General features: G+C 41.9%; 3 protein-coding genes across 12 annotated transcripts; 2 read left to right on the top strand and 1 right to left on the bottom strand.

The window, feature by feature from the left end:
• Positions 1-1,052: 1,052 nt before the first annotated feature.
• Positions 1,053-1,721, top strand: LOC135589161 (transcription factor HEC2-like). The gene has a single exon (XM_065081458.1). It carries the CDS (start codon positions 1,080-1,082, stop codon positions 1,602-1,604), a length of 525 nt encoding a protein of 174 aa, XP_064937530.1. The 5' UTR covers positions 1,053-1,079; the 3' UTR covers positions 1,605-1,721.
• A 3,303-nt stretch (positions 1,722-5,024) lies between these two features.
• Positions 5,025-11,756, bottom strand: LOC135588114 (uncharacterized). Of its 10 annotated transcripts, none has more exons than XR_010476108.1 (6): positions 9,794-11,755; positions 8,178-8,538; positions 7,544-7,625; positions 7,031-7,249; positions 5,401-5,579; positions 5,025-5,295 (listed from the first exon to the last, which is right to left on the bottom strand). XR_010476108.1 is itself a non-coding variant. In XM_065080072.1 (6 exons), the coding sequence occupies exons 2-5, from the start codon at positions 10,449-10,451 to the stop codon at positions 7,046-7,048; spliced, it is 1,305 nt and encodes a 434-aa protein (XP_064936144.1). In that variant the 5' UTR covers positions 10,452-10,641; positions 10,738-11,755; the 3' UTR covers positions 5,025-5,579; positions 7,031-7,045. The 10 variants fall into 10 exon arrangements, 9 of the variants coding, with proteins under 9 accessions (XP_064936144.1, XP_064936146.1, XP_064936145.1 ...); XM_065080072.1 differs by having other exon boundaries at positions 5,025-5,579; positions 9,794-10,641; positions 10,738-11,755; XM_065080074.1 differs by having other exon boundaries at positions 5,025-5,579; positions 9,794-10,569; positions 10,738-11,755.
• A 936-nt stretch (positions 11,757-12,692) lies between these two features.
• LOC135589160 (flavonol synthase 1-like) lies at positions 12,693-13,983 on the top strand. Its single transcript, XM_065081457.1, has 3 exons — positions 12,693-13,260; positions 13,360-13,687; positions 13,749-13,983. The coding sequence occupies exons 1-3, from the start codon at positions 12,800-12,802 to the stop codon at positions 13,959-13,961; spliced, it is 1,002 nt and encodes a 333-aa protein (XP_064937529.1). The 5' UTR covers positions 12,693-12,799; the 3' UTR covers positions 13,962-13,983.
• Positions 13,984-14,180: the final 197 nt, after the last annotated feature.

Genomic DNA, 14,180 nt, shown 5'->3' with positions numbered 1-14,180 from the left:
GCCAGCAATGAGCATCTTCTTTCCGTAACCCTTCGAGACTTTGCTGCTCCATAGCTTCACTCTATCGCATGCTATTGTCTGCTCGCATGCAGACAACAGGGCTCGGGAAGGCATTTGAACTCGAAGAAGCTCAATATTACTACGGAGTTTTATAGGTTCATCAAGCTCTTAATTAGGTTGAGCCGCTATCTGGTTCGCACATGACTTGATCTCCTCGGTTCGGTTGATTCGACCCGACCCGAATTAATTGGGCTTGATCTAATTGGGTTTTGCTCCATCTCCCAATTGGATTTCAGATCTAATTGATGGATCCATAAGTTTGGCATTAAATTGATGTTTGCGTCACAGCCTTGTTGTAGTTAGTCAATGGGCTGAGCCCAAACCACTCTAGATTGGGCCCAGTTTGACCTGTCTCGACTCCGATTTCCAATCAAGCCGAATCGGAATGCATGCGGCCCAAGAAGTCTTGCTTAGTTCTTGAGTTATATTAATTGATCGATCATGCGAGTCTGATCTCGTTCGACTCTAATGGTAAAGCGTATTTGTTGTTGCAGATCTTAGTTTTAGAATATGTGTCCCTAAAAATATTATTTTTTTAAAGACATTAATACCACACATATACTTGATGGATGAATATGAAGTGACGTTAATACATATGCAATTTGTAATTAGGGTTATGATCAAGTCCACTGTTTCCAATGGCAGTGGCGATACTATGGGTGAGCAGTGATTAGGACTGTGAGCTTGTAATTAGGGTTATGACCACCTTATACACATTTGTTTTACTTGGCAGGAGGGGCAAGAAGAGAAGATGTGCATGCAGCATCTGACAGGAACAGACTCTGGGCTCCTTTGGAATCACAGAGAGAGAGAGAGAGTGCTCAATTCGTCATCATCATCTGTTCTAAAGGTAATCTATATTAGAAAAGAATTATCTACTTGTGTGTGTGTGTGCATATATATATATATATATATATATATATATATATATAGGCACACTTCACACAATCGCGATCATTTCATTTGAGAGAGCGAGCTGCCCAGTCACTCTTCTTCCTGCTTTATCTCTCACGGGGCAAATGGACGTCGACTTGTCAAACTCTCGTCAAGAGAACCAAGTGAACATGATGAACTTGATGCTGCAACTTGCTGAAACCGATCAGGTCTCCACGGATCCACTGCAAGAGTACTTACCTACTGCCACCTTTGCTGCTCCTCAAACCCCCACTAATCTATCCGGCAATGGCGACCTATCACTAGTGAGGGAGATGGCGTTCCAGATAGCCGCGATGCAGCCGATCGACATCGATCCGGAGTCCGCCCGGCCGGCGCGGAAGCGCCGGAACGTCAGGGTCTCGAAGGACCCGCAGAGCGTGGCGGCCAGGCTCCGCAGGGAGCGCATAAGCGAGCGGATCCGGGTGCTGCAGCGAATGGTTCCCGGCGGGACGAAGATGGACACGGCGTCGATGCTGGACGAGGCCGTCCGCTACGTCAAGTTCCTGCAAACGCAGGTGCAGTCGCTGGAACGAGCTGCGGCTGCTGGAGCTGTGCCGGCCCACGGCAACTGCTGCTCCTGCTTCCGGGACACGTATCAGCTGCAGTAAGGGTGTCTGAATGCTACGTATACGTGAACAAGATATGTCGAAGTGGGGTTGCTTGGAGAAGAGCTTTTGTCTTCGTTCTTCCACCCTTTCTCCGTGTTTGTGTGAAATCATAACATAGTCGATCTTTGCATGCTGTTAATAGAGCTTCCTTTTCTATCTTTCCTCTCTCTCTCTCTCTCTCTCTCTCTCTCTCGCGTTGGGTACGTGAATGCATGGGAGTGGCACGTGAGAGACTGCAAAGTATTTCGATTGGTGTATAGTCTTCTTTAATAGTTGATCGGTGTCATTAAGATTAGTGCATGACTAGAGATTTTTTCCTTGGGTGCTTATAAATGCTACAAGTAGGATGGTATATATATATATATATATATACTGCACAGTTTAGAAATAGTGTAATAATTGTTAGAAATTTAAATACAGAGTACATTATATCATTAAATCTATCAGAAAAATCAATTTAATTATTTATGACAGTAATAAACATTGGTTTATTTGAGTTAAATAAGCATACAAAATATAGAATATAATAAAGAATAATTGATGAGAAGGAAAAGTAAACCTTTGCAAATATTACATCTAATTATCCGGGTTTAGTGAAAATTGTTATTTATCTTAATTATGTGATGATTGAGGGATGAAAACTTTTAACACTATGAATTTAGTCTGTTTGATAAAAACGCTATGAATTAAGGATGTTTATGGAATTATCTATCTCCTAAAATATTTGATTCCATTCATTAGAGAAGAGAGGAGATCAAAGAGAGGGAAGCCGATCACCATATATCATATCATATCATATTATATTTGTCACATTTGATGCACTAATGTGAATCTGGTCAAGCCAATAATGAAGCAAATCTGGCTGACCGATGTCCAATCTAATTGTCATTTGATCATTGTTTCTACGCGATTTCAGTTACGATCATAGAGCTGTTCCATTCCTCCATTAATTAGATCACACATTAATCAGATCGGATGAAAAAATTTCCCACCTTTTTTTTTTTTTAATTTTCTTCACTTTATAGATAGATAAAAGAATACTTTTATCCATCACAATGACATTTTTAGATATATTATGTATTCTTGAGGATTATCATTTGACCTTTAATTAATTTAGATTATACATATATACATACATATATATATATATATATATATATATATATATATATATATATATATAGAGAGAGAGAGAGAGAGAGAGAGAGAGAGAGAGAGAGAGAGAGAGAGAGAGAGAGTGAGAGAGAGAAGAAGAAGAAGAAGAAGAAGAAGAAGAAGAAACTAAAGCATACTTGATTTGTGTGTTATAATATGGAGGAAACAAATGACAATTTTTTTGAACCAGAAGATGCATTACCTGAAGAAAATGCTCATACAGTGGATAAAATGCAGCCTAATTTTCTTTTTTTTTAATGAACTTGGATCACTGTGAATTAATCTTAAGAGAATTGAGCAGATTATTAAAGCAGCTCCTATGATTGATTCTTAGGAGAGTAACATAAAACTATTGCTATATTGTTTTCATAAAATATTATTGTGTTTTTTCCCTCATCCAATCTGTTGCAAGTAAGAAGTTAGAACAAGTTCTTATGGCTCTATCATTTTGTTTGTCTTGGAGTAAGCATAACCAAAGCTATCACAATCCATCCATTTCCTTTGATTGTTTGATGCATTGATTGCAGGATATTTGTAGAATTGCATCTCTTTAACAATCATACATTGACAATATTACAGAAATACACTTATTGATGAATAAACATATCCTCTCTCTCTCTCTCTCTCTCTCTCTCTCTCTCTCTCTCTCTCTCATGCATTCAAACAATCATGCGCTTGTCAATAGAACCAGGAATCATGTGCTGAACTAGAGAACAGGTGTCCACCAAAACCTCCTCCTTCATCCTCCGAGACCACACATACATCATCATCTTAGACTTGTTGTCAGGGACCATTCATTGTTTGCAGTCTCATGTTTCTATCAATGTCTGAAAAGATGTTGCTTCCACCAGGAATGCCAGCAAACTAGTCATGAACAAGACCCAAATTTCCAGGAAGGCCTTACAAGACTCAGATCTCCTCAGGATTCTGCTGCATGTCGGTGCATCCCTCCTGGTCAAAAGAGACACAAGGATCAAAGCATCGACGACAACGAGAACAGCAACTCGGATGAGGAGTTCTTCCCACCAGCCTCATCTGTACATCTTTATCCATCACTCCAGCCACCTGCATGGACTTGTACTGCAGATACCAGTCATGCTCATGGATCTTTCTCACACCAACCTCATGAGAAATGCTGAGGGGAATGCACTGAACCTGCTCTGCTTTCAGTCCATGCATGGCCTTGTGGGATGTTGGGAGCTCAGTGCTCCTCACATGTGCCTGTCACTGTGGCACTTGACCTTTTGCTTTCTTTCCTTTGTTGTGTTAGATCTGAGATGGGGAAGAGCTCTTGCAACATTAACATTTGTTACCATTCCTTCATGTGCTTCTGGGACCAGACTCATCTCTTTCATTCTGACCAAGTTCCCTTTCCTCCTCAGTTCCAGACACTTGCTGTTGCTTAACAGCAAATTGGTCTGTGAACACCAGTGCTCTTATTTTCCATGTATTACGTACTGCATTGCAATGATGAGATGCTTTCATGCATATGGCAAAAGCATTTGCTTTCAGTTCTTGTAATCAATGCAAAGAGTGTATATTAGCTCAATGCTGAATTCATCACAAAATGACAAGTCTTTTTCTCCTGAGGTTAGCATAATTTGGAATGATGGATGCAGGTGTGCAGTGTTGTGTAAGTGCAGCTAAAAGGTCTTTGATTCTCATGTAAGGAGTCACCAGAGACAAATATATCTCAGTTAATTATAAAGCTTGATCAATTTATAGAGCACTTCAATGTTGGCTACATTTAGATTGATTAGACAACAGTTTCTCCACATGCCTAATTTGAAATCATGAGTAATAAAACCACATAAACTGCAACAAAGAAGTGTACAAAATGTGGTCTTTGATGGTAAATCACATTTACTATATTATTTTAAGGGCAGCACAACCTTCATATATGACTCTTTAGGATATTGCAATGCATGATTTTGTGAACCTTCATGACAATCAACAACAGTCCTTATCCCAATTCTATAAAAAATTATAACAAAGAAGCCATGACTTCTCTAAAATTATTATAGCAATCATTATCACAAGTGCTATTTCTCCAAGCCAATGTGTGCCTCCTAAATTCTCCTCTCCAGTGATCTGGTAAGGCAGCATAAAACTGATAAAGAAGACATTTCAGTGACAAAAATTGTCATGATCACTATTTCATATTGATACCAGAAAACAACAGACACTCTATAAGTGCAGCTAAGCTACATCAAAGGCAAACAAACTGCTTAGCTACTCAAAAACAGAGCTCATTGGATCGGTACATGAGGTCCACCTCCAGATGAATTTAATGATGAGAGAATTGATTATAATGTGCTACCAGAATAGTATGCATTCTATAAGGAGAGCAGGATAAAGCATTCGAGGACAGGTTGTTCCTTGTAGTAACATTTGAGGAAGAAACCAGACCAAGTTAATCATCACATGAATGGCAATTCAACAAGCTCATGGCTCCTCTGTAGTATGTTCCAATGATTCTGATAGTTGTTATTCCACCAGTGCACAAAACCGAATGCCGGTGCACCATCTTTCTTAACTGCAATGATTCCATGCCAGCGTAACTAGGGAGAACAAATTCCTTCCATGGCCTCATGCAAATCCTATCCATGAAACAAAACAGAGGAATCACAAAAATGCTTACAGACATAGAGTATTTGTCTCAACATGTAGTGTGTGTCCATAAAGAAAGCTGTTCTCATTTCGCCTTCCCGAGCTTTGTTCTGATGGAATACCATTATTTGCAGTTGACACTAGTAATTTCTTATTTATACTCCTAACTGTATGTTGCCTCAGAGCAGCCTAAACCAAAGGCACCTGAAACTAGCCAGCAGAACAAATTGCACCACTTAAAGACCTCCATCTCACTTCGCATATCATCAAGAAATATTTAAAATAATCATTTACCTACAATAATGAAAAATATTTCAGAAGACATACAAGCGTATATGCTCTTTTTTAAAGAACAGAAACTTACCAAAAGAAAATATTTGATCGCCAAAGATAATCATTCACCATTACCACAAAAGCAAAGAAAAACATAGGTCCCGGGGATTGGACTGACAAGGTTCTCATATCAGAGCTAAGACTCATGTCACAGGACACGGTCATTAACTGAATGCCATTAGACAGTTTCATAAAAGTTCACATGGTAAATGTTTCATAGTCTGTGGGAATGTCATGACTACGTTTGCTAGAAAGCAAACTCAACAGGAAAATATAACAGTTTTTGTTTTTTTCAGAAAAAGAAATAGAATGCTGCATTGTTTTAGATAATCAAGCCCATTCATGTGCCATTAGCAGATTTAGCAAATGACAACAAAGGAAGAGATGCTGAAATCATTCCCTTGTATTCAAATAATTGAGATAATTAAGGCTATTGGTTTAATGCAATATTGATCTTTAGTCTCATTGGGGTTCTCATGAGTCATGGGTGCCATGTGTAATCCACTCTTGTTGGATGCTCGTTGAGTTCCAACTCGGGACTTCAACATTTATATAGATGTCGTGAATAGAAATAAGACAGCATCTGTCCAGCTTTATTTTTCAAAAAATAAAAGAAAAGGTAATTTTTTAAGCATCCGTTGTGACAGAGAGGAAAATTAGGAAGTAGAAGCATTTTTCAAGCTATATACATTTAAATCAGTGCCGCATAAACATCATAGGAACTTGATGATTAGCTAGCTTCTCCTTTCCACTCAAACCAAAGGCCATTACTAGTGAAATAAAACTACTATAATATCAACACAAATATATATCACATGCAGCCATGGGATTTCACTGCAGATAATCCATTCAAAAATCAAACTGCTAGTCCCTGATTCTGGACAAATGGCTCCATTCCTAAACAGAGAAAACATATACAATCCTACATACAGTGATCACGTGTTACTATGAAATATAGTGTCCTCAGTTCTTTAATTAGATTGCTGCCATCAAACCAGACTAAAGACTGAATGACAGAAACCATTGAAGTAGCAGGTATGGCAGATTGGATGCCTCTACATGCTAAGCACGAGTATAAGAAAAAATCTGCCATTTTAGAAAGATTAAATTTGTTCAAGACAAGACAGTTAATGAATTGAATAGTTTATTACAGAATCTATATCTCTTGGATTAAATAATAATAAGCTGACAGATTCCTCTCCTAATTTTAATAAATCTAAACTCTAACCAGTACCAAAAAGTGGCAAGGAAGATTTGATGAAACTTGGAAATTAAAATTACATGATGTATAATCAACTTACTAAATCTATGATTCTAGTGAAGTTTACCTTGAAATATGAAGACTAGAAGGCACAAGTGAAGCAGCCACTCAGAGAACTGATCTGACCACTCTTGCAGAAGTATGAAGCCTTTCTGGTGGTCTTTCCTAGCTGGATGTCTTGGCTGGTAGTAACAGTACTTCGCATCTCCTGTGCTTTCTTCTGTGCTGATCTAAGTTTGTTTAGAATTTTTTCCATCGAGGAAGATCTTTTCTTTTCTAGTTTCATCTGGAATCAATAATTTGTGAATGAGAAAATTATTTTCCAGAAAACTAAGGAAAAGTATGATAAATAATAAACTACAATGTCCAATATAATAAGGTAAACCATTCAAGTTCTGAGCTGATCTAAGTTTGTATAGAATTTTTTCCATCGAGGAAAATCTTTTTCTTTTATAGTTTCATCTGTGATCAGTAATTTATGAATGAGAAAATTATTTTCCAGAAAACTAAGGAAAAGTATAATAAATAATAAACTACAGTGTCCAATATAATAAGGTAAACCATTCAAGTTCTGAAGCACCTCTAGTTTCCTGATTTCTGCCTCAGCTTTTGCCTTTTGCAAATTCTCCCATGCAGTGATCTTGGCTTCCTCTCTCTTATACCTTTGAATATGTTAAGAGTGGTCAGAAATTTGGGCATATATCAGACCAATTATAATACAATTACCCATATCATGCAAGCAAAATAAGCAAAAGGTGTTCAGAATCTTTCTATTTCTCCAATAAAAAGCGGAACTTATCATGTAGATATACATGTATAAATCAAGTAATTTTTTATAGAAGAATGATTACAGGCTTGCTCATGGAAGATTGCTCAAGTAAGGCCTTTAAAAAGACTAGCGCAGCAAGCTAATCACTTTTAGGAAGATAGTTAAGCTTAAAGAGGCATATAAAAAATTACTGTAGCAGTTAATTACTGTAAGGAAGACAGGTTCAAGTTACATTCACATAATGCACTCTCATGGTGTAGGCAAGGACTATCTCTGTTGGACAAATATCTGTTGCTGCCATTCGGCACTCAATGCAAGTGCTTTAATATGGTGTCACTACACAATCATTCAAATCTACGGATTATTAACAATGTGCCTCAAAGTTTATTGCATGCATAACATGGACCGACTCAAAAAGGATAGCATAGGAAAAAGATGATGTTACTTTGATGTGGATTTTGCTGTTTCATCAACTTCCCAACCAGAACTATTTGATGCCTCAGTCTTCTTTTTCTTCCATTCTAGGATGCTCGCTAAACGCCTATCAGAGCCTCGTGCTGTGTGTTTCTTGGACCATCTGGTGACCGTAACTTGATCATCTACCTGAACATCCCTAACCACCGACTTTGAGAAGTGATTCTCTAGCTCCTCAAGGGGAGGGACTGAAGATGGGGAAGGGGAAAAAGGCCTCCCTTTGGGAGAGGATGGAATACTTCCATCTGGACTCATTTGTGTTGCCACATCCTTTCTCAAAACTGCGGCTGAGACTGTGGAAGCTGATTCTCTGGTACCTTCAGATTTCTCATCTGCATGTGAATCCAAATATTATCTGGTAAGTTAAACTACTTGAAGAGGTGATAGGATTTATGCTCATTATACCACCATACACAGCATAAACTACAGTATATTCTTGCTTAATATATTTCAAAAATCCAAAAAGCTGCAAGACAAGGGCAATAAATTATAGCTTAAGGTGTTCTGTTATGTATACGAAGATACATTAAAGTCATGCTAATTTACAAAAGTATGCTATCATTTATGAGTTATTAGACAATCACCCGCTCTGAGGAACTTTGTGTCAAACATGGAAAGAACTGGAACTGCACAGGGAGGTGTACATGCCCCCAGCTAATAGAAATTATATCAGAGATGAATGGAACTACCATGCAGCATCCTTATGACAATAAAGTATAAATGAATGAAGTCTTTCAGAACTCGCACGCAACACGATAATAGAAACTCTTTGCTTTGATAATCAGCATTACTTGTTTTACTTAAACATGTAAAATTGAATAACCATGTAATGTGCTCAGGAAACCAAAGTGGTTTACATAGAAAATATTGTATGTGATATAAAATACTTTGTTCGAATAGGAAATGCATATCTAGAGCATGTATGTCAAGTTAGATAGAAATGGAGATAAATGAAAAAAAAAAATGAAAAACAGCAAGTAAATCAATATCGGTATCTGCAAATGGCACACGATTAAATCAAGCCAACAAAACACAAGATACTAGAATATTGTTTTTAAAACATGCTCAGTAGTTGAGTAGCAATTCTCTGACAAAGAATGTTGAGGAAGAAGCAATTAATGAGTAGAACAAATCGTCAAAGATTCCTATAATTTGCACAAAATCGACTATGGTGTCTGAGGTTTTCTGACATATCCTTAATAAAAAATAATTGTAAACATATCCATCATGAGAAGCTATTATCATAAAAAAGATTACATATATTAATAAACAGCACACACTTATTTGATTAGTAGAATAGACTATTAATCTGAAATGGAAATATATTGCTGGCCATGAGCACAAGCAAACATATAAAGTTCTTCATAGTGGCATGTGAAATTGCTCATGAATCTAGGATTTATAAAAACAAACAAGAACAAAAAACAACCAGTTGCATATAGTCCAACTCTTCCTAGCTTATCGGGGTTTATGCGAAAGTAATTGTTATTTGCAAACAGTGTGTGTTGTCAACATGGAGAAAACAGAAATTTTGATGATAACTTGCAGATAAAGGGATGAAGAAAGCAAAACATTGTCCAGTAGTACCCTGGGAGCTGGGCACTGATGAAGAAGACTCGATCAGTGTGTCTGACCACCCATGAATACTAGCAGATCGAACAACATAAGGCTCTCCATTACCAGCATGAGATTTCCCACCCATGCTGCCACCACCAGTACCACCAACTCCTTTTGTTCCTCCTCCACCGCTACCACCGTCTCCTCCTCTTACTCCACCACCATTGCCACAAAAGCTGCGTTCCGGCATTAGAACTCCCGCCAAGAAAGGCGAGTTCGCCGCATAATTCCGAACCCTGCCACTGTCAAAGCAGGGAACCAGCGGTGACGCCGATGAATATGCCCCGGATTTCCCAGCAGGAGCTCCGAGCGGGCCGCTCTTTGACTTTGGCCGCCTATGATGCGAGGGGGGCACCGACGAGCTCCCGACCCCATCACCTGAGACCGGGCTGAAGATCCATCTCTCTGCATCCTCCCACTTCGATGGCAAAGCCCTCCCATTGGCGAACGGCAGCAACACGCCGCTGCCCCCGTATCTCCGGTTGCAGTGCGTTGGCAGCGGCACTCGTTCCGAGCTCCATCCGTTCTGGTACGTGACCGAGCCGACGCCGTGCCGGTAGATAGGCGTCCCGGGGCTTGGGAACGTCCCGGATCTGCTACGACAGGAGGCGGCGGAGCTCTTCTTCATCCCTGCTACACCACCAGCGAAGTGCCGCGGCGGCAGAACAGACGCATAGGCGCTCCGGCCGTCGGAATCGAGCGATGGAAAGAAGCAGCCTCAGATCTGCATTGCCAGCTGTGGCGTTCTACAAGGACAGGAACTATGGTTCACAGCTTTACAATGTTAGCACAGATACAAGGCTTCTTCTCCGTGAGACCTGAAAAGGCTTGCGAGATGGGTATCTTTCCCTTCTGAAAGGGTTAACTCCAGCAGAAGTGGCGGTAACAGTAGCAGAAAGAGGAGCAGTACGAACCTTTGGAGGGATTAGGTGGCGGACGACTGTCACCGAGGGAGGGTGAGGATATCAGGGAGCGGGCTAGGAGAGGACGGCCTGCCCGCTGCTTCTGGGCCCGTGGGAGGGCCACTACCGGCGCGCTCGCGTCCGGCCAAGGGCCGTATCAATCGTGGAAGCTTGAAGCGTCCCTGTTAAGGCAGAGGAAGCCAACCGGGACCTTACAAGGCGCCACAGAAGGAAAATAACTCGATATGGATTGGGGAAACCAAAAAAGTTGTCATTTTTCAAACAAAATTCCACCCTTTCATCTATTTCTTTTCCTCTTCCACTTGTCTCTTGCCCTCCGCTTCCTTCACTGTTCTTGCTTGTTTTCTACATCGCCATCGTTGTCTTCTTTCCCATCCAAAGAAACGGCAGATCCGTTTAATTACGACCCAATAAATCCCTCGAACAAGTGCGCACTATTTTATTCAAACCTGATCTTTAAAAAAGCTGTCAGAAATGTTGACTTCCTTTCTCAAAAGCTTCCCTTTCTTCCGTCTCAAGGAACGAATCCGTGGAGCCGACAGAGATCAGACATTAACACCACCACATGTCCTTGGTCCGAAACAACAAGGAATTCGGGAAAAAGGCTCGATTTTGAACAGAGGGGGACGAGAGAGAGAGAGAGAGAGAGAGAGAGAGAGAGGGATGAAACCTAGACGGAGAAACCGTCGTCGCGGTCGGATCCGACGGCGCAGTCCCGGTCGAAGCGTGGTGGTCGGAGGCGCAGTAGATTAAGGAGTCCGGGCTGCCATTTCCACCGCCGGTCGTTCCTCTACTCCTCGTCACCTTCCCATCTCAGCCATAATGTAGGCGACCTCGACTCCGCGGTATCCCCTCCGGCATCCACTCTCTATCCGCTGATGCCGGTGGAAGGTCGGAAGTCATCAATTCACGTACCCAAAAGCGATTCACCTACGTGGCGCGTGACCGGTGGTCGCAAACTGCAACATCCTCTGCAGCGGATCTCACCGCGGCTCACAATGTCTCGCGGGCGAACCCCTGGAGGAAGACTTCCACCTACGTGTAAATACACTACTGGTGGACGTTCCAAAGGCCGAGCTCGCCTGTCTCCCGTGACACAGGAAACGCCTTTCTGCCTCACGAGCAACATAAAATGGAACCATTGTTATGCTGTGGGAGGGCGAACGTGTTTCGTGTCTGGTTGCTTTTTTTGGGATATTATGTAAAACCTTAAATATACACTATAATATTAACGTACGTCAAATGATATTATTAGTATATTAATATATAAGCAATAGATGTCATATTCGAATATATAAAATTATATAAAAATTATTTATGAAGATCTGACGATGGGGCTATCAAATCAATCGGATCACATGCTCATGTTGTTTTCCCAGTGGACAATTTTGTTCTCGTGCATGGAGAAAAAGATGAGGCAGCTGCAGTGAACACGCTGTGGCGACGGTCACGTCTCCTCTTCATAGTCCACACAAAGTGCACATCGTTTAGCTCCATCCCAGTCTCACGCTTGGATCTTCTGCCTCGCGGTGTTTCACGGATCATGATCGATCACGGCACGTGTGATGGAAAAGCAAGGGTGGATATAACAGGTTACGAATTCATGACTACGTCACGACTACGACCACGACTCGTACAGACAATAAGGCTTCGATTTGGCTTACAACTAATAATGCAAAAGAAAGAATATAATGGAGAATATTATGGAAATTACATACTAACTATGCATCTAAAAATATTATATTTTAAAATGCTTCTTTCTATGAGTACTATGCATCATTAGAGATGATTTTGTTCCATTTATTGACCATAGAAGAATTATATCTGATATAAGTTCAAATAATATATGTGTATTAGGATGCATGACCAGCTTACATCTGATGTCTCATCTAAAACGAGGAAAAGCCTCCGAAATAGCGGTTGTCATCTGTTGACCGAGTCTTGTCTTACCGGAATAAGGTGGTCTTCTCTACTCCAAATAGGCAACAGTACCTTTGTATGTCATCTCCTCTCCTTGTACCGGCTCAAGGATCCCTTACTGTGTCACCAGGGAATGGCGCAAGTCAAGGTGCAAGCCATTGCCTCCATGTTACAGTCCAAGGACACCATCCCTCCCGAGTTCGTGCGCATGGAGGACGAGCAGCCCGGCGCCACCACGTACCGCGGCCCCGCCCCCGCCGTCCCGGTCATCGACCTCGCCGACACTGACCGGGTGGTGGACGCGATCGCCGACGCGAGCCGGGAGTGGGGGATCTTCCAGCTGGTGAACCACGGAATCCCGGCCGCTGTGATCGGGGAGTTGCAACGCGTGGGGAGGGAGTTCTTCGAGTTGCCGCAAGAGGAGAAGGAGTCTTACGCGGCGGATCCTCGTTCCGGGAGCATCGAGGGCTACGGCACGCAGATCCAGAAGGATCCCAACGGCAAGAAGGCTTGGGGCGACTACTTGTTCCACAACGTCTGGCCTCCTTCTCGCATCAACCATGGAATGTGGCCCCGTCAGCCTTCTTCGTATAGGTATGCTTACTCTTTCCTTCTCTTCCCAACTCACATCTACGTGTGCATGAGTCCTCTCTCTCTCTCTCTCTCTCTCTCTCTCTTCACCTCATGATACAGGGAGGCTAACGAGGAATACACCAAGTACTTGCTGGGAATCTTGGACAAGATACTGGACAGCCTTTCATTAGGGTTAGGGCTCGAAGGGAGTGCTCTGAAGAAGGCATTGGGAGGGGAGGAGATGGACATGCTGCTCAAGATCAACTACTACCCGCCGTGCCCCCGGCCGGACCTGGCGCTCGGGGTGGTGGCTCATAGCGACTTGTCGGCGGTCACTATACTCGTCCCCAGCGACGTCCCCGGCCTGCAAATCTCCAAGGATGACCGCTGGATCGACATCGATTACGTTCCCGGTGCCCTCATCATCCACATTGGCGATCAGATTGAGGTAGCTGCTACAATCCGGCGAGCAGACATTTCATGTTGTAACTTCTTGTTTCTTGCCGTAGATTTTGAGCAATGGGAAGTACAAGAGCGTGTTGCACAGGGCGACCGTGAACAAGGAGAAAGTAAGGATATCATGGCCGGTGTTCTGCTCGCCGCCGCCGGAGATGATGGTCGGCCCTCTGCCCCAGTTCGTGAGTGATCAAAACCCTGCGAAATATAAGACGAAGAAGTACAAGGACTACCAGTACTGCAAGTTGAACAAGTTGCCACAGTAAGACGATGATGAACCCAACATAGTCCGGCGAGCTTCATTGTCTTCATATCCATGTCTCTCTCGTCTTCAGATCGTTGTCTGGTTTTGTAGCTGATGTTTAAGGTTCAATATTGTGGTACTATCTTTCGCTTTTGACAATGTTCTCAAGCCACGACTTATGTTACGACTCGGATCCGATGACGTCGTGTGCTGTCAGACTCAAGTCGACGGTGTATCCCGT

The sequence above is a fragment of the Musa acuminata genome, chromosome BXJ1-8, assembly GCF_036884655.1.
Source record: "Musa acuminata AAA Group cultivar baxijiao chromosome BXJ1-8, Cavendish_Baxijiao_AAA, whole genome shotgun sequence".
In the NCBI taxonomy this organism is placed as follows: Eukaryota; Viridiplantae; Streptophyta; class Magnoliopsida; order Zingiberales; family Musaceae; genus Musa; species Musa acuminata.
This window is presented reverse-complemented; position numbering and strand designations above follow the sequence as displayed.